Here is an 18,300-nt window from a genome sequence, read left to right as displayed (position 1 = left end):
TCTTAATTATAATCATTAAATTAATTTTATTAAATAATTTTTTATGTAACAATTAATTAATAAATTAAATGTAATTTACCTTAAAATTTTAAAATATATAAAAGATAAATTTACTTGAGATTGAAAATTTAAAATTTTAAAATTTAAGCATCAATTTAAAATAAATCATATTACATGAGTGGTGGGAGAATTTTTTAAAATAAAAGATTGGTTTTTGAAGGAAAAATTTTTTGGGAGAATATATTTAAAAAATATATAAATTTTTAAATTTATATATTAACTTTATTTCACACTTAAAATTAATATATATAACACCTTAAATTCATATATTTAAAATATATTTTTATTTATATAAAATTTATGAGAAAATAACCTCAGTGACCAAAAATCCCATATAATATACGATTTTAACCAACTTTTTCCGGATTTGCCAAAATGACCAACAAAATCGCAATGCGATCGCTAATTCGCAACGCGATCTCCATTATCGCAAATTTGCGTTGCATTTTCGCAATGCGATAGTTGAAAATCGCGTTGCGATGGTCTACAGTATCGTTGCGATTTTCCCAATTCGCAATGCGAATAAGTAAATCGCAACGCGAATTGGGAAAATCGCAATGCGAATAAGTAAATCGCAACGCGAATTGGGAAAATCGCAATGCGATACTTACTATCGCAATGCGATAATACAAAATCGCAACGAGATACTTACTTTCGCAACGCGATACTGACTTTCGCAACACGATTTACATAGCGCCATTCGTATTAACGCGTATTTTGAAGTCAACGTCATGGAGAGTTGAACCATGTTCAAACACTTTGTTTGAAGTACTGGATAATAACTTAAATAGGCTTGTCGATCTAAATACAAGGACGTGTAGTTGTATGAAATGGCAAACATCTGGTTATCCATGTGGCCATGTTATAAAAGTTGCTCTTCATCTAAACCAAGATGATTCAAGCACATACGCTATGGATTGCTACACTACAGAAGTATATCGACAGACTTATGCCGAGATTGTCTACCCTATTTCACATCCTTCTGAGTGGGACATACCAGATGACTTACAAACAGTTTTGCCACCAGCCATGGACAGAAGGCTACCTGGCCGACCAAAAAGTCACGATCGTATACCGTCTAAGGGTGAAGAGAAGAAGAGATCGACATGTAGTCGGTGCAAGGAAAGTGGTCATACAAGGTTGACATGTAGATCACCAGTGCCATCACAATCATCTTTTCCTCTACCAAAATATGGATCATCATCAAAATCCAAAGCTCATATGGTGTCAAGAAAAAGGCAATCAAAATCACAATCATCTTTAAAATCCCAATCACAACTGGCTTCACCTTTTGGGACTGTTAACTTAGGTGATTTTTAAATGCAAACGTTGTATTATGTAGATTTTATGTGTGAACTTTTAACATTTTCAGTTAGGCATGTATTAGTAACTTGAGTTTGAAAATTGCTATGATATGTTCCTTGTTTTCACTTAATAGGCAATCATCTTAATGTCCATCGCAACGCGGAAATTACTATCGCAATGCGAAATGAAAATCGCAACGAGGGAATCGCAATGCGAAATGAAAATCGCAACGCTAATTTCGCAATGCGAAATGAAAATCGCAACGAGGGAATCGCAATGCGAAATGAAAATCGCAACGCGAATTTAATTTCTCGTTGCGATTTTCATTTTCGCGTTGCGATTCTCTCGTTGCGATTTTCATTTCGCATTGCGATAGTACTTTTTGTCTTCAAACATAATGCAGATTGAAATCAACAAAATCAACCATTACATTTCAATCAATTAAACAAGCACAAATAAGAATTATGTTAACATCAATTAAACAAATCAACTTTTACAAATCACCTTTTACAAATCAATTAAACAATAAAAAAATAAGCAATAATTATTAGAGAAAATAACACTTATACTATTGAATCAACTTTTGCAGCCATACATCATTTTCACGCAGCTCACTTCTGAGATTAACCTGCATAAACCAAACATTTGCTCAAACAACACTTTCTACACATCTAAAACCTACAAACAGCAAATTATTGAATTCTAGGTACTTAACCAAACATTTTCAAACCACAAGCCTATAAACATACCAATTGTTTATGGACATTTTTATAACGCGGATGCAGGTAGGCAGCGTCTCGTATATATCGATCTAGCCATATAATGTCGAAACCACAAGCCTACTGCAGCTCTATCTATATCGGTGGGAGGTAGATACTTTATACTTCCTGTGATCAAACGGTCCAACGCCAAGCATACGAGAGGACCACAATCCCCTATGGGTCCTTTCGTTTGTTGTGGTGCGGTCTCGTCTCTGCTAACTGTAATATTGAGCTTCTTTGGCTTCTTGTTTCCAGAACGAGTCCAATAATTTATCGCATCCAAGTATTTAGCCAAATAAGAGCTCCATCCCTTAATAATATCTCTTAAATCAACCAATGATATGTAATTTATCATGCTGTCATATACTATTGCCTTAAGGGATGGGATCTGAAGCTCGACGAGAAGCCAATGGTTACGTTCCAAAACAGGGATAAACACCTGCAATCATAAGTAATAATTCATTCATTTGCGCACTTATTTATGAATACCTTTAAACTCAATCTAAAATAAACACTAACCTTATCGACCTCCCACCATGCAGGATAAAGTTTAGCTTGTCCATTGCCCAACGCAAATGATTCATCTCGTTGATTCTTCAAGTGAACTGCGTTAAAAGCCGTCGGCATTATTGTATACCGTGTATTTCTTTTATTTTCCTTAAGTTTCCTAATTATTAGTAGACGTGACACCCACGCATCGATATGTTGTTTTACAAAAAAATACATATATTAGTTAATTACATTAATTTTTAAACAAATTAATCAAATGAAAATATAAGAAAAATATAAGACTTACCCCTCCATCGAAATAGCCATTGTCTTCGACCCCTAATAATACGCCCCACCAAGACCGATCAAGCAACAAATAGATATCATCATTGAGCTTGCATATGTCAGTGAAACACCCCTGGCTTCGCTCATGTAGATAAAAATCAACTGCGGTCTTAGCCCAAAGGGTGTTATCCATAATTGTGTCCGGTAGTTGTTTCCTCTCCTCTTCAGATACCGGTATGGTACTGGCCGGTAACTCATACGAGAGCCAACTTGAATCCATCATGTCCGGCACGTCAGAGGGTTTCTCAATAATCCTATATATGACGCCATGTGAATCGGGCTCTTGAATGGTGGGAGGGACCTCTTCAACGATGACAGTGGCCTCTTGAACGGTGGGAGGGGACTCTCGAGGAATGATAGGGGCCTCTTCAACGATAGGAGTGGACTCTTGAGGGATGATAGGCGAGTCGGGCTTCTTCTTGCGGTGTCTTCGCACTATTGGGGTATACGGAGACTTAATAGCACGTGCACGCCGTCTGATACGTGAACTCTGTCGTACAAGAAAAACCCGACGTAAAGCATCCACCTTATCGGTCCGCTAAATAAAAATACAAATATCAGTAAATAAACAGACATGATATTTAAACAGTGAAAACAAAGATAAATATATTTCAAACTTTCAACCAAAAGACAAAACAAAGACAAATACTAACTTCACAGTGTTAAAGTAAATGGTTAATTTAAGTGAAATTACGAGTAAATTTATCATCAAGTTAAATATGGAAAATCTTAAACTTACCTCGTTGCGTAGAGTATGAACCTCATTCTGCAACGATACTACCATCTCACGTAGAGCGGCAACCTCACCACGTAAAGTAGACACCTCCACACGCCATGCACCATCGTTATCGCGTAGAGTACCGATCTCCTCACGCAAGGCATTGACCTCATCACGTAACTCCCTTGACTCATCCCGTGGAGGTGGAGAACAGGGAGATAGAAGTCGTGGCATCTTTGTCGGTCGCCTATCATGAGGTGATGGTGGAGAAGAGACTCGATGATGTGACGGGATAGGTGATGGCTCTCGTTGTAGAGGTGTATAGTCGGGTCGATCAGGTGATGGCTCTGGGTGAGGTGATGGCTCTCGAAGTGGAGGAAGTGGAGGCTGCTCATCATTCGTGCCATCAAAAAAACGCTGAGTGAGAGATGGAGATGGGACTGAGTGTTGTGTTTTTGGGTTTGAGGTTATGAGTTGCGATTACTGTGGACGGTTCATTTTCCGATTTATTAAGAAAAAATACGTGTTTGGAATTTGAAAAAAAAAATACGCGTTAATACGAATGGCGCTATGTAAATCGCGTTGCGAAAGTCAGTATCGCGTTGCGAAAGTAAGTATCTCGTTGCGATTTTGTATTATCGCATTGCGATAGTAAGTATCGCATTGCGATTTTCCCAATTCGCGTTGCGATTTACTTATTCGCATTGCGAATTAGGAAAATCGCAACGATACTGTAGACCATCGCAACGCGATTTTCAACTATCGCATTGCGAAAATGCAACGCGAATTTGCGATAATGGAGATCGCGTTGCGAATTAGCGATCGCATTGCGATTTTGTTGGTCATTTTGGCAAATCCGGAAAAAATTGGTTAAAATCGTATATTATATGGGATTTTTGGTCACTGAGGTTATTTTCTCAAAATTTATTTATATATTAAATTTAATTCACATTTTTATATATTTAAAATATATTAAATATATTTTATCTTAACATTAACATTAAAATTGTAAAAATATATTTTTAGTTTTATATATTTAAAATATATTGAAAAATATATTTTTAGTTTTATATATTTAAAATATATTAAAATATTTTTTATCTTAGCATTAAAAATTAAAAATATATTTTAAATATATAAATTTACGATAATATATATATGTTGATGTTAAGATGTGAATTAAATTTAATATATGAATTTAAGATAAAAATAAAATTTATTTTTCAATGTAAGCTTAGGTTCGAGTTTAATTTTCTTGGATTTAGATCTAAGATAAATATTTTATTTAGTCTGTTTTGAACCAAACAACCAATTTGACAGAGTAGTACGTCTTTATTCCTCTTATCCAAGTGACACTGGTTTGATTCCCTTGTTCCTTTACTTTTTGCTTTGATTTTTTTCCCACTACAGGGTGACTATAGTTGGTACAAAATAAATATATTAAATTAAATCATCAAATTTAATGGTGACACATGGCGGCATCCTATTGGAAGATTAATTTTATTTTAATTTATTAAAATTAGTATTAAATTGATAGAATATATAAGTAAGAGTGACCAAATAAAATTTATATCAATTTTATTAACTGTCAATTCAGCGCTCCTGTTAACTGTTAACGACAAGTGACTTGATTGAATATATTTAAATTGTTAGATGGTCTGATTGATAAGAATTCAAAAATGGTGGTCAAAATTAAAAGGGGATATAATTGAGTGGTCATTTCTATAGTTTTACACTTTTCTTAATTACATTTGGTGTTGAAACTAGTTTCTTTTTGGTCCCTTTCTTCTGATCCAGTTTGTAAATTTGTATTGCAAATCTCTCTCGACCGTTCGAACAAACCACCATGGTCTTCCGGTTGTGAATACAATGTAACCGAGGCTCATCCCTAGCACCACTCCACTTCCATATCCCATCATTACCACCTGCCAAAAAGGGTACTTGAGAATCCTCCTCTTCCGCCACCGACGGTGCAGGTGGTTCGGCCTCCCCATGGTTGTTGCATTGCTTGGACAATGGTAAGCCACACAATCCCAAGTTACCGATGTAGGAATCATTTTCAAAGGTACCAAATTGATTCCCGTGAGGAATTGGTCCAACAAAATTGTTTTTTGAAAAATTCAACACTGAAAGAAATGTCAGCTTCGTCATTTGAGATGGTATCCTACCACCGAGCTTGTTTGATGAAAGATCTAACGATTCAAGTGCCGTCAAATTCCCGAACGACGCCGGGATAGGACCGGTGAAGTTGTTGTGAGATAAGTTGAGCATTTGCAGGGATATAAGTTGTCCCACTTCCTCAGAAATTTGTCCAAAGAACTGGTTGTTGGACAAGTCCATTGATACAAATATGGCTGCAGTCTTCATCAATTCAAGCTCCAATCTTTTAGTTGTTACATTCACAGCAATTCGGTAAAATTGGGCAATATATTTACCACCATCATCTCGTTGAAATGCTAAATTTGAATGACTCCCTTTTGATTTCTCTCTCATTGCTCTCAGATTCCGGAAGAGTTTCGAGGGCAAGGTGCCGGTGAACTCGTTTCCCGAGCGATCAATCATTCGCAATGCAGAGAAGTTGTATGAAGCTATGGAATGAGGCATTGATCCATGAAATCTATTATGTTTCAAGATAAGAATTTGCAGACTTGGAAGTGAAGCTAACCAAGGGGGAAACCTATCGGTTAACTTGTTGTTCCCTACATGTAAAATTGTCAGTTTAGTACAATTAGCCAAAGATGGTGGTATTCATCCTTCGAATCGATTGTCATTGAGAAAAAGATGGCTCAACTCGTTATTCCGAAAAGAGTCGGGGATCTCGCCGTTCAAGTTGTTCATCTGCAAATCTATGAACTGGAGATTAGAGCTGAAATTTCCAATACATTCAGGAATAGTTCCACTCAAGCTGTTTCTAGACATGTCCAGTAGTATAAGTGAACTCCAACTGCAAATGGAAGGAGGAATATTTCCTGTCAAATTATTCTTTGAAATTAAGAACACTTGCAACTGCATTGGATCTCGGATTTGAAGATTCAGAATTGACCCTCGAAGAAAGTTCGAACGAAGGTAAAGTGCATCCAATCTCTTCCCAGGAACTTGCTCCATTGTGGTCAGAAAGGTTCAACCCTTTCAGTTCTTCCCAGCCTTCAGCCTCCCATTTAGAAATTCCACCAGAAATCATGTTACTGGAAATATCTAAATCCAGCAACTGTGATGCTCGAAAGAAACTCGGGAACCGACTTACACTACAAGAAGAGAACGACACGGTTGCAAGCCGAGGGAAAGAATAGTTTGCATCATTGCATCTTGCACATAATGATACTAATCTATTATTCGAAAGATCGAGAACTTCAAGACTCGTGAGTTTCGAAAGCATAACTGGCTCGATGATACCACTCAAGTTGTTTGATGACAAACGAAGTTCAATAAGGTTCACAAGATCAAAAATAGAATCGGGTAGCGGACCATGAAAGTCGTTAGATGTTAAATCAAGCTGTTGGATAGAACTCGGCATCCTAATTAGGTCCATCGGTCCGGCTAGTTTGTTATAACTGAGGTCCAAATCTAGCAGAGATGGGAGAGTGAACATAGTTATTGGAAGTGAACCACTCAAATTGCAGCTAGAAAATCTCAAAGAAGTTAATTTGGTAAGGTTCCCAAAAACATCTGGAATCTGTCCTTGAAGCCGATTTCCAGATAAATTTATGGAAACAATTCGAGTGAGATTTCCGAATGAAGCTGGAATTGATCCCCTAAAACCACCACAATAGGAAAGGTGCAACCACTCAAGGCCACTACTCCAGTTTGTCCTGGGGAGATATCCTCTGATATTTTCATTCCCAGTTATATCGATATGTTTGAGGTTTGGAAGCTGAAAAATTCGACTCGGAAACTCCCCATGTAATAGACACCAACTGAGACTCAAATGTTCTAGTGATGAAGTTAAGTTCAGAAAGGAAGTAAGTGCAACACCAGACAGATCTACACTGTCAAGCACAAGGTATCTTAATTTGGTTTTAAGTTTGTTGCAAGCAAGTCAAAAACTTGGCCATCAATTTCAAATGATTCGAAATAACCATAATCAAGGGAAAGATCAAGTGAAACCAAACTTGACAAGAGGCTGATTTGATTTGGGATTTGGCCGGAGAAGCCAGAAGATGAGAGATTAAGATGGGTTAAACTCACCAATTGAGTAAATAACTCTGACGGGATAGCGCCATCGAAATAGTTGTAACCGAAGTTGAGTCGTCGGAGTCCATGAATGTGAAACAGGCTGCTGGTGTTCTCAAGAGGGGAGCCATTGAAGGTTGTGAAGGAGAAAGAGGCTGCTGTTTGCATGAAGAGAACCGTTAAGGCAACTATGACTAAGATCGATGCCGATTACATGTCCAGTCAGCTCGTCGCATTTGACTCCCTCCCATGAACAACAATCAATGCTTTTGTTCCATGACTCTGTCTTGGCGTAATCATTATTGTAATCATCCCCACTGGAGCAGTATTCAGTTAGAAAAATGGAGCTTTTGAATTGGAGCAAAGCAGCTCTCTGGTGTGGGAGACATAGATGAGAGGATGGAGGAGGAACAGTGGAAGAGATCAAACTCCATGGAAGATGCAACATTAACACCAATACAAGACAAATGCTTCACATTTTTTCTCAAGAAAAAACAACAACAAAGTTCAGAAGCAAGGGAAGGTTTATGGTGAGAGTACAGATTTAAATTTCCTAAATACTTTAAAGAAGTCGACCAATTCATGGAACCAAAATATAAAAAGAAAGTCAACCAATTGGTACAGCGAAAGTCCATCTGTAGTTGAGTTGGACTTCCTCTTGGTCGAATATCTCAATTTGTTTGGACCAACTTGCATGCAGTGCACATGACTGTATGAAACACAATCTAGATCAACAAGTTTCCTAGTGCATTTCTTTTGAGGGTTAAAACACAGAAAAGCTGATGCATTTGCTGTTGACTTGTTCTATATGATGCAGGCAAAGCACCTATGGAAAGGTGCTTCATTTTTTTAGTGCAAATTTCTTTGTATGATATGAGATTACCACAAAGAACTATCGAACCACTCAACTTTTATCAGCTAGAGAAACTGCATAATGCACTTATGGAAAGGTGCTTCATTTTTTAGTATAAATTTCTTTGTTCTTATACACGAAATATTGAATCACCAGTATCTAACATATTGATCAACTAATCCAGATCGGATATAACAAATACAAATTATGAATATGTGGGCAACCCTTCAAGAGACTAAAAAAAAATACAAAACTTAGACATAATGACGATAAAGGCACTCGTATCATAACTCAAATCTGAACAAGTACATCAAGCCATCTGCTAAATTAAGAGCACCAGAATGATTTATTCAAACCGCTTCCAAGGGAACTGAACAAGTTGAATCTTCCCATTGAATTCCAAATGAAGTTCCAATGCCTCTATGAGAAATTAAGAAAACATAAAAAGTACTATAACTTAACTATTAGATTACGAAGATGAAACTTTTGAAATACTTGTTAGAAACTCAACTAAACAAGATGTTGGACCCATAGCTAGGTTCTTCTTGATTTGTTTCTTGTGATCCAGTTTGTAAAATTGTATTGCAAATCTCTCTTGACCATTTGAACAAACCACCATGGTTTTCCGGTCGTGAACACAATGTAACCAAGGCTCATCCCTAGCACCACTCCACTTCCATATCCCATCATTTCCACCTGCCAAAAGGGTACTTGAGAATCCTCCTCTTCCACCACCGACTGTGCAGGTGGTTCGGCCTCCCCATGGTTGTTGCATTGCTTGGACAATGGTAAGCCACACAATCCCAAGTTACCGATGTAGGAATCATTTTCAAAGGTACCAAATTGATTCCCGTGAGGAATTGGTCCAACAAAATTGTTTTTTGAAAGATTCAACACTGAAAGAAACGTCAGCTTCGTCATTTGAGATGGTATCCTACCACCGAGCTTGTTTGATGAAAGATCTAACGATTCAAGTGCCGCCAAATTCCCGAACGACGCCGGGATAGGACCGGTGAAGTTGTTGTGAGATAAGTTGAGCATTTGCAGGGATATAAGTTGTCCCACTTCCTCAGGAATTTGTCCAAAGAACTGGTTGTTGGATAAGTCCATGGATACGAAAATGTCTATGATCTTGGTCAATTCAAGATCCAATCTTTTAATTGTTACTTTCACAGAAGTGTGGTAATCTTGAATATCAGAAGCATAAACTTCATCACCGTCTTGTAAGATGTTTGAAAGTCCGTGTTTAGGTTTATCTATCATTGCTCTCAGATTTCCCAAGAGTTCCGATGGCAAGGTGCCGGTGAGCTCATTTCCGGAGAGATAAATCATTCGTAACGCGGAGAAGTTTGTCGAAGCCGCAGAATGAGGCAGTGATCCATGAAATCTATTACTTCTCAAGATAAGAATTATCAGACTTGGGAGTGAAGCTAACCAATGGGGAAACCTATCAGTTAACTTGTTCCCAGGGATTTAAATAGCGTTCGCGGTCGCGTTTTCGGTCGTATTGTGTTTATCGCTGTTGCGGACATAACGGATACTATTGCGTCACCGCGGGTGTCGCAGTCGTGAATTTTTTTTTAAATTTCACACAACTTATCCTAAAACATAATAATTTGACACAACTTTATTTAAGCCACAATTAAATATAACTAAAATAAAAGTGTGAAATTTAAATAAATTTAAAGAACACAAAATGACTAAATTAAATATAACTAAACAACTAAACATGAAAATTAGGGACTAAATTAGATATTTGGAAAATTAAAAGGCAGCAAATCTATATTACCCCAATAATTATTATATCATCTTCTTATATTTTCTTTTCGTTTTTATTCTCTTTCTCCCAAAATCTCTCTTCATTATCTCATAAACCCATTTTCACCGTCGAGTATCAGACCGTCACAACAAGCACCATGTTGGACGTTTTCGACCACCGTACTAAATTTAAAATGCAGAAACATATTCTCTTTGGTCTCCTAATTACAAATTCAGCCTTAGTATCAACGACAAACATCTCAAATTTCTAAATCAGTCGCAAATCTTTCGGGTTATTTATTCTTCTGCTCCGAACTCCATCGTTCATCGTCGAATCTAGCCCCTTTTCATATATGTTAGCCATTTCATCGAATGAAAACTCCCCATTATTGGGATAACTGATAAGTTGTTGATTGCTTTGATCACCCAGAAATAGCAAGGACCAAAGTTAAGCATTCTTTTTCTTCAATTTCTTCCTTTTTTATTCACCGGTTTTTTATCTTTAATTTTATATTTAACCGTGCTTCTTTTTCTTCTTGTTAAAAATTTGGATTCTTAAACGTTTCATGTTTTTGTCCTTCATTACTTCTCTTATTGATCTCGCCTTTATTTTTTTTTGTTTCACTGTAGCGGTCGAAAACGGTAATAGCGTCCCGTTATCGGCGCTATTCACCGTTACCATTAAATTGCAGGCACAACGGGTCGCTATTGGCATGAATCCGTCACCCACCGCTAATTTTATCAATCTCGATTTCAGACGGTGACGCTATCACTAAATAACGAATAGCGTTTTCAGTCCACTATTTGATTCCCTGGTTGTTCCCTAAATCTAAAATCTCCAATGAAGTAGAATTAGCCAAAGATGGTGGTACTGCTCCTTCCAATTGGTTGTCATTGAGGAAAAGATAGGTCAACACACTGCTAAATAAATTTCATTAAAAAAATACCATTCGTTTCCTGTGAAGAAGAGAACTCTTCAATCTCATCGTCCTCATTATTCCAAGGCAAGTCTTTTCTGGTTCTTTCTTCGTAGCCGAAGATTCATCGGCAGCCCGCCGCAACCGCTTTGAGACGCGGGAATGGTCGGGTCCAGTATCCGGATCCGAATCCATATCTTGTTGATACTCGAGCTCTTCAGCATTGTCTTCGAAGGTGTTGAAACTCGCAGAAGGATCAGGGGCTAAGAAGGGTCCCGGATGGTCTTCGGCCGGTAAACAGGGCTCCGAGACGGCGTCGAGATCGAGATCGTGCCCGAGAGAGAATGACGGAGCTTCGAAGTTCGCCATCGAAAGCGCGAAAAACGTCTCCTTTGAGGGATTTGGAGGGAATTCTTAACCTTGTATATATTTGAGACTATTAGGAGGGAAAATTATTAAAAGTTGATAATTAAATTTCGAGACATTTTTGTTCTATTTAAAAGAAAATATATATGTGTAATGTAAAATATTAAAAAAAACAGAAATGCTTTATTTACTTATTATTTAATTATTACTGTTATTTCATTTTGATTTTCTAAGTAATTTGAAATGGATAATCATAAACTCCACTAAAATAAACGTCTTTAAAATATTAAAATTACTAGATTAATATGCAAAATAAATATATATATATATATTTTTTTTTCTTTTAGTGATTTTTTTTTGAAATATGATTTATGTGGATGGATGAACATAAACTATATCGAAAATTTAAACAAATAAAAAAAAATCATGTAGATTATTTCATTGATCAATTATTTATTAATTTATATTTTATTTTTTGTAGATTATTTTTTTATGCAAAATAAATATGTTAATGTTTGGAGATTAATATTATTTTAGTTTTAATGAATATTATTTAATTAATAAATATTGATTTTTTAGTAGTATAACAATATGTCATAAAATATAACATCTGTTTCCAGTTTTTATTCCTTAATTTTTGTGCAAATATTATTAATAAGTACAAAAGAAGGTTGAACGAATAGATAAAAGAGAGGCCTTTAAACACTGAACCAACCCCAAAGTTTTCCAGTCATGGATTCCTCTGCTGTGGCTGCAGAATTTCAAGCCTCTTTTCTTCGTAGAGATTCACTGATTCTCTATGATTTTTACTACTGCTTTTGGTTCTAATTATACCTTTTATTTATTTATTTCCCATTGAAAGTTTCTGCCTTTTTTTTTCAGGCTTCAAAAGTGGTAATGTGGGCTTTGTGTTGAGTGCTCTCCTATTTGCAATGGATTCCTCTCTTGAAGGTACTTCCTTTCTTTTTTTTATTTGCATTTTTTTGAGTGACATAGATGGGTTTGAGTGCTCCATTGCCATGGATTCCTCTTTTGAAGGTATTATTTTTCCTTGTTTGGATTTTGATTTTCCAGAGTGATATGTAATATGGGATTCAATGTTTTGTTTTGCTTCTGATTTAATAGTTTGTTGAAGGTCTTAAAGGGTATTTCTTTTGCATGCTGGAGTTTTGGGTTTCACTTTAAACATAGTTTTCAGCTGAGCCGTTTGTTCTTGGTAGATTTCTGGGATCTTCTTGCCTTTCAACCTTATCCGGCGTTCCGATAAATAATTTTTGAACAAATTCGTTGCGTTGAACTGGTGTATGAATCCGGTTGTTGTTTGCTTTCATCATGGATGATGCTAGCATTGCCTTCTCTGTGCATCCATTATCATGCCAATGAATCGGACTTGGTGTGTATCACATATGGCTATGTATCCGACGCGGTTATGTTCGATTTTTTCCCATGTATTTGGACGATCCTTGGAGAGTTATTGTCGCCATACCCTTGTCCAACCCTTGCCCGTATACATATGAATGACCAGAGGTTTTAAAAGTCAAATGGAACTGTGTTCAATCCCTTACTGGAACTGACAATGATGTGTTCTTTTCTTATGTACAATTATGAATTTTCCTGTTTTACTTTGATTAATAAAGTTCATTAGATGTTCTTGGATGACTTTCGTAATTGGTCGGTAACAGTGATTCCGTAACGGGCAAATTCTGGAGTTTTATTCTCTTCTTTCTATTTGTTTGTAATTTGGTAATCTTTTTGGATGAAAAGAGAGAACTCGTATATGAATTATCGAAGAGGACAAGTAGAGCTTCTGAAATGCTACAATCATGGAGCCGTCAGGAGATTTTGCAGGTCCTATGTGCGGAGATGGGGAAGGAAAGGAAATATACTGGTTTGACTAAGCTGAAAATTATCAAAAACCTTTTGAAAATTGTAGCTGAAAAGAATTCAGGTGATCTCGAAGGTGTAACAGACCCTGAACTGCGTTCGTACCCAAGTAACCCAACAGGTGGCCAGAGAACAGCCAAAAGGCAGAGGAAAGCTGATTATCCTTCTCAACTGCCCGTTCCTGTGAATGATCCCGGAATCGATAATAGTGGCAAGGATACAATCAATGCTGTTTATTGAAAAAACTCGGCTTGCAAATCTACCTTGAGACAAAACGATATATTTTGCAAGAGGTGTTCCTGCTGCATCTGTTATAGGTTTGATGACAACAAGGATCCTAGTCTATGGTTAATTTGAAGCTCGGAGCCTCCTTTCCCGGGAAATTCATGTGGCATGTCGTGTCATCTCGAGTGTGCTTTAAAACATGAAAAGTCCGGCATTGGAAAAGATAAACGACATGCTGTTCTTGATGGGTGCTTTTGTTGCGTAACATGTGGGAAAGTAAATGATTTGCTCGGGTAAATACTCCTCTATGTCCTCTCTATCTTACCTGCTCCTAGTGTATATATACTTTCTTTAGGTCAATGACGATATACAGTCGGATGAATGAGTTCAATTATTCATTTAGGTGCTGGAGAAAAAAAAAGATGGCCGGAAAAGATACGAGGGTGGACATTCTTTGTTATTGTGTCTCTCTAGGTCAAAAACTTCTTAATAAGACTGAAAAATACCGTAACCTTTCTGAGATTGTTGATGAAGCTGTTAAGAAGCTTGAAGCTGAGGCTGGTCCATTGACTGGTGTGCCCGTGAAGATAGGTAGGGGTATCGTCAAGAGGCTCTCTTCGGCACCCGAAGTTCAGAAACTCTGATCTTCTGCAGTGGAATCACTTAACAACATGCTTTTCGATATTGTGTCACATTCTTCACCAAATCATTCCGTAACACTCCAATTTAAGGGCTAAATTTAAGAAATTATAAAGTGGTGAATTTAAATTGTGTTTTTGGAAGAAAGTGGGGATTAAATTATAAAATTTTAAAGTTGGCAGACCGTTTTAAGAAGTACAGGAAATTCAGTGGCTAAACCCATGATTTAACCATTTTTTTATATGTTGAATTATAAATCACTTCCCCGTGCTCAGGCTGTATATTTTTCTCAGTTTTTCTCTTTCGTTGACCCAACTTTCAATTCCGATCTACTCGTCGTCCGACCTCCGATCGATGAGCCTAAATCACCATCGTGTTCGTTGTCAACCGAGGAACAAAACCTTTCAAACTTTTCGTCATGAATCGTCGTCGTTCGTCGTTAATTTTAGTCAGAAGTATCGTCGGTAATAACCCGATTTCAGTGGGTTTTTCATCGATTCACGACGATCCGAGCATCCGTTTACGACACCTCCCGCACCATCGTGTTCCTTGTATCGTTCCGAGTCTGCCGGTGTCATCATTGGTCTCCGTCGACGGCGACGCGTGAGGAGGTGAAGCGGTCAAAGTTTCCGATTTGTTGAAATCGAGCTCTCCGCCATTCAAAATTGTGAACCGAGCTTTGTAAGTATCTAGAAATCGCTCAAAATAATTTTTAGGAATTTTTTCGGGAATATAGCACTGTTCACGCGCCCCCACGCACCGCCACTACGCGTGGGGAAGGAAAAAGTGACCGGTTTTAGCCGGTTTGGCCGGTCACAACCCGACCCGACACGTTGACCCGACCTGACCCGTTGACCGGCGTTGACCACTGTTGACCAAAACTTTGACTGGCTTTGACCGGGCATTAAACGACCTTTGACTTTGACCGAATATACCTATCCTGACATTTTTCAACGTTCCAAATCCAATTCCGCTGTCCGTTTTTCAAAATTCGAACCCAAAGATCTCGAAATGGCCAATCAAACCCGTTGACTTTGATTTTGACCAAAAATTTCAAATTTTCGAAAAGTCATATTTTATGCTTTCGACGTCTTGAATCCGAATCCGAAGTTCGTTTTGCCAAATTCGAACCCGGTAAGCTATTTTTCACTGATTTATCACCCGATTCGATCCGTTTATCGTAATTAAGTTCCGTTTTTTATATAATTTATGTTGATATGTATTTGAGGAATTATTGGAAGTTGAATTGAAGATCAAAGATGTTCAAATAGAATTTTTATGGTCGATCAATATTGCACGGAAATCGAGGTAATACTTTACTACCTTTTTATGCTTTATAGAACATGTTGGTATTGGTAAATGCATGAATGAAAATGTTTGATCTCATATGTGTAATTAATGAAGATCTACACTAGATACGAATACGATAGAAAGTAGGTAACTGAATATGGCTCAGATGACTATTATAAGAAATTGGAGGACAGTTGGAATTAAATTACAAGTTCTGGAATTAATTGCTAAAAGAATCAACCATGGATATGTAGATTATAATTTATCATCTAAGTACCTCTAATGAGATAAATTATAATCTACATATCCATGGTTGATTCTTTTATCAATTAATTCTAGAACTTGTAATTTAATTTCAACTGTCCTCCAATTTCTTATAATAGTCATCTGAGCCATATTTAGTTACCTACTTTCTACCGTATTCGTATCTAGTGTAGATCTTCATTAATTACACATATGAGATCAAACATTTTCATTCATGCATTTCACAATGCCAACATGTTCTATAAAGCATAAAGTGGTAGTAAAGTATTACCAATTAGAGGTACTTAGATGATAAATTATGAGAATATTTCGATTAGGTAAAATTATGAAATTACCCTTATGTTGGAAAATGACAAGAATTGTCCCTGGAAGTGGATTAATAAATCTGAAAAGAATTATTGATCTGCTAAAACTATTGATGTGCATAAGAAATGTTAGTTTTACTTGGAAATTATGGATAACAGGTTTTTAACCCTAAGATGGTTTATGCTAGATACTAGAAGTCTTTTAAGGGATCATTTCAAGATCAAAGAATGTTCGAGGAAGCAATTAATCATAGGATCTCTATATTATATTATTTTCGTTAAGAGCTATATCGAAATTATCTGGTTAAGAAAATACGAAAATGCCCTTGAGAGGTAAAATAGTCAGAGTTGACCCTGAAGAAGAAAGTACTTTGAGGATTTGTACTTAACCAGATTAAGTACGAATTTAATTATTAAGATCCTGTCTTTGTAAAGAAAAATTCAAGATATTTCATTTGTAAAATCCGAGAAGGCACTTGACCCGAAAATATCTGAGTTAAGAGTAAATACCTGAAGAACAATTTATCTGAGGGTGCTCTTTTATCAGAATTGTTCGAAAGTACTGGAATATATGATAAATTGGAATTAAATAATAAGACCGGATGGAGGGAAAAGATTGAAATACCGTAGATCTGTAAAATGACCAAAATACCCATATAATGGAAATGACCTAAGAATATCACCAAGCTCGAGAATGATTGGATATCCTCGAGCTCTAAAATGAATGGAATAAGAATGAGCATCAAAATGACCAAAATACCTTATGACCTAGAATAAGTAAATGTCTTGGATTAATTAAGTAATCTAAATAAGCATAGGTGTTGGACTACCTTTAAAAGTTATGGAACACAGCTTAAGTGAGTTGATCAATTGTAATGATATGCCAGTATCTGGACGATATAGATATTACTTGAATGCGTGTTCGTCTTCTCAAGTGTGGCTTGATGATAGTTTTGGAAGTATTCAACTCAGCTAAACTTTAGATCGCATTCAATATCAAGAAGTGGATATTCATTAGACAAATCAACTACGACTACCAAATTGAATTTAACGGAAGTGCAATATGTATCTGAAATTCAGAAGCCTGAATTACTATAGAAAACCCTGATGTAATTATAAAAGACTTGACTGTTAAATGAACTAAGTAACCTCAAAGACTGAGGATTAAGTAAGAGATTGGAATAAGTTTGGAAACTCGGATGAACTTATATGATGTATCATCCCTATGGATTATGATCCACAAATCAAGTACGTCAGCATTTCCTGGTATAGTTGAAACATAGAAATGAAATAAAGACCATTAGAATATTTGTTTGTCTCCTTAAGATTTATTCAGTGACGACTCAGAAGATGATCTGTGGATAAGAATATTTGGTATTAAAGAGTAAATATCCTGGAAGGTTAATGAATTGACAAGTTGATAAGTATTGGTTCTGGGAGTTATTCATCTGGAGTTGTTCGATAATCGGATTAATCGTCATAGATTGTAAAGATTCTGAATACCTTCAAATTTCGTAGAGATTCAGAAAAGTGTTCGAATAAGATAATCCCGATAAATTATATCCTGAATAACTGATGATTCTGTCAGTTAATGAACTTTTCAAATAGTTTTTCTAACTTCCGACATTCTATCGGTAAACTAAAGATTTGTGTCTCTCTACCCGATAAGATTATCCAATATCTCTGAATAATATCTGTAAACTCTGGTGTGTTCCCTAATCATATAAATATTTTATCTGATATATGACCTGAATTCTGTTATGATTTCTGATCTGGATTCTGTTCTGAATTCTGTTTTGATTTCTGATATTTCCGTTTAATGACGGAAAAAATGTTTTAATTGGGGGGTATTGTTGAAGGAAGTATTTCCGCAAGTTCATCGACTTTGTGCTCAGGGCCTTATATGATGTGTTGGGATGGGTGTATGGTTCTGGGGAACCTACACATTTAT

The 18,300-nt window shown here is 36.4% G+C and overlaps 2 protein-coding genes and 1 pseudogene across 2 annotated transcripts; 1 reads left to right on the top strand and 2 right to left on the bottom strand.

Moving 5' to 3' along the window:
• Window positions 1–5,400: 5,400 nt before the first annotated feature.
• Window positions 5,401–6,597, bottom strand: LOC120179834 (receptor-like protein 19). The gene is made up of 2 exons (XM_039185309.1): window positions 6,501–6,597; window positions 5,401–6,377 (listed from the first exon to the last, which is right to left on the bottom strand). The coding sequence occupies exons 1-2, from the start codon at window positions 6,595–6,597 to the stop codon at window positions 5,401–5,403; spliced, it is 1,074 nt and encodes a 357-aa protein (XP_039041240.1).
• Window positions 6,598–6,655: 58 nt separating this feature from the next.
• Window positions 6,656–10,033, bottom strand: LOC120179833 (receptor-like protein 34). The gene is made up of 4 exons (XM_039185308.1): window positions 9,315–10,033; window positions 8,063–8,276; window positions 7,864–8,006; window positions 6,656–7,664 (listed from the first exon to the last, which is right to left on the bottom strand). The coding sequence occupies exons 1-4, from the start codon at window positions 10,031–10,033 to the stop codon at window positions 6,656–6,658; spliced, it is 2,085 nt and encodes a 694-aa protein (XP_039041239.1).
• A 3,222-nt stretch (window positions 10,034–13,255) lies between these two features.
• LOC120179832 lies at window positions 13,256–14,495 on the top strand (annotated as a pseudogene).
• Window positions 14,496–18,300: the final 3,805 nt, after the last annotated feature.

The sequence above is a fragment of the Hibiscus syriacus genome, unplaced genomic scaffold, assembly GCF_006381635.1.
Source record: "Hibiscus syriacus cultivar Baekdansim isolate YM2019G1 unplaced genomic scaffold, ASM638163v2 tig00112470_pilon, whole genome shotgun sequence".
In the NCBI taxonomy this organism is placed as follows: Eukaryota; Viridiplantae; Streptophyta; class Magnoliopsida; order Malvales; family Malvaceae; genus Hibiscus; species Hibiscus syriacus.
The sequence above is the reverse complement of the archived record's forward strand: the minus strand, read 5'-3'. Positions and strand labels throughout refer to the sequence as shown.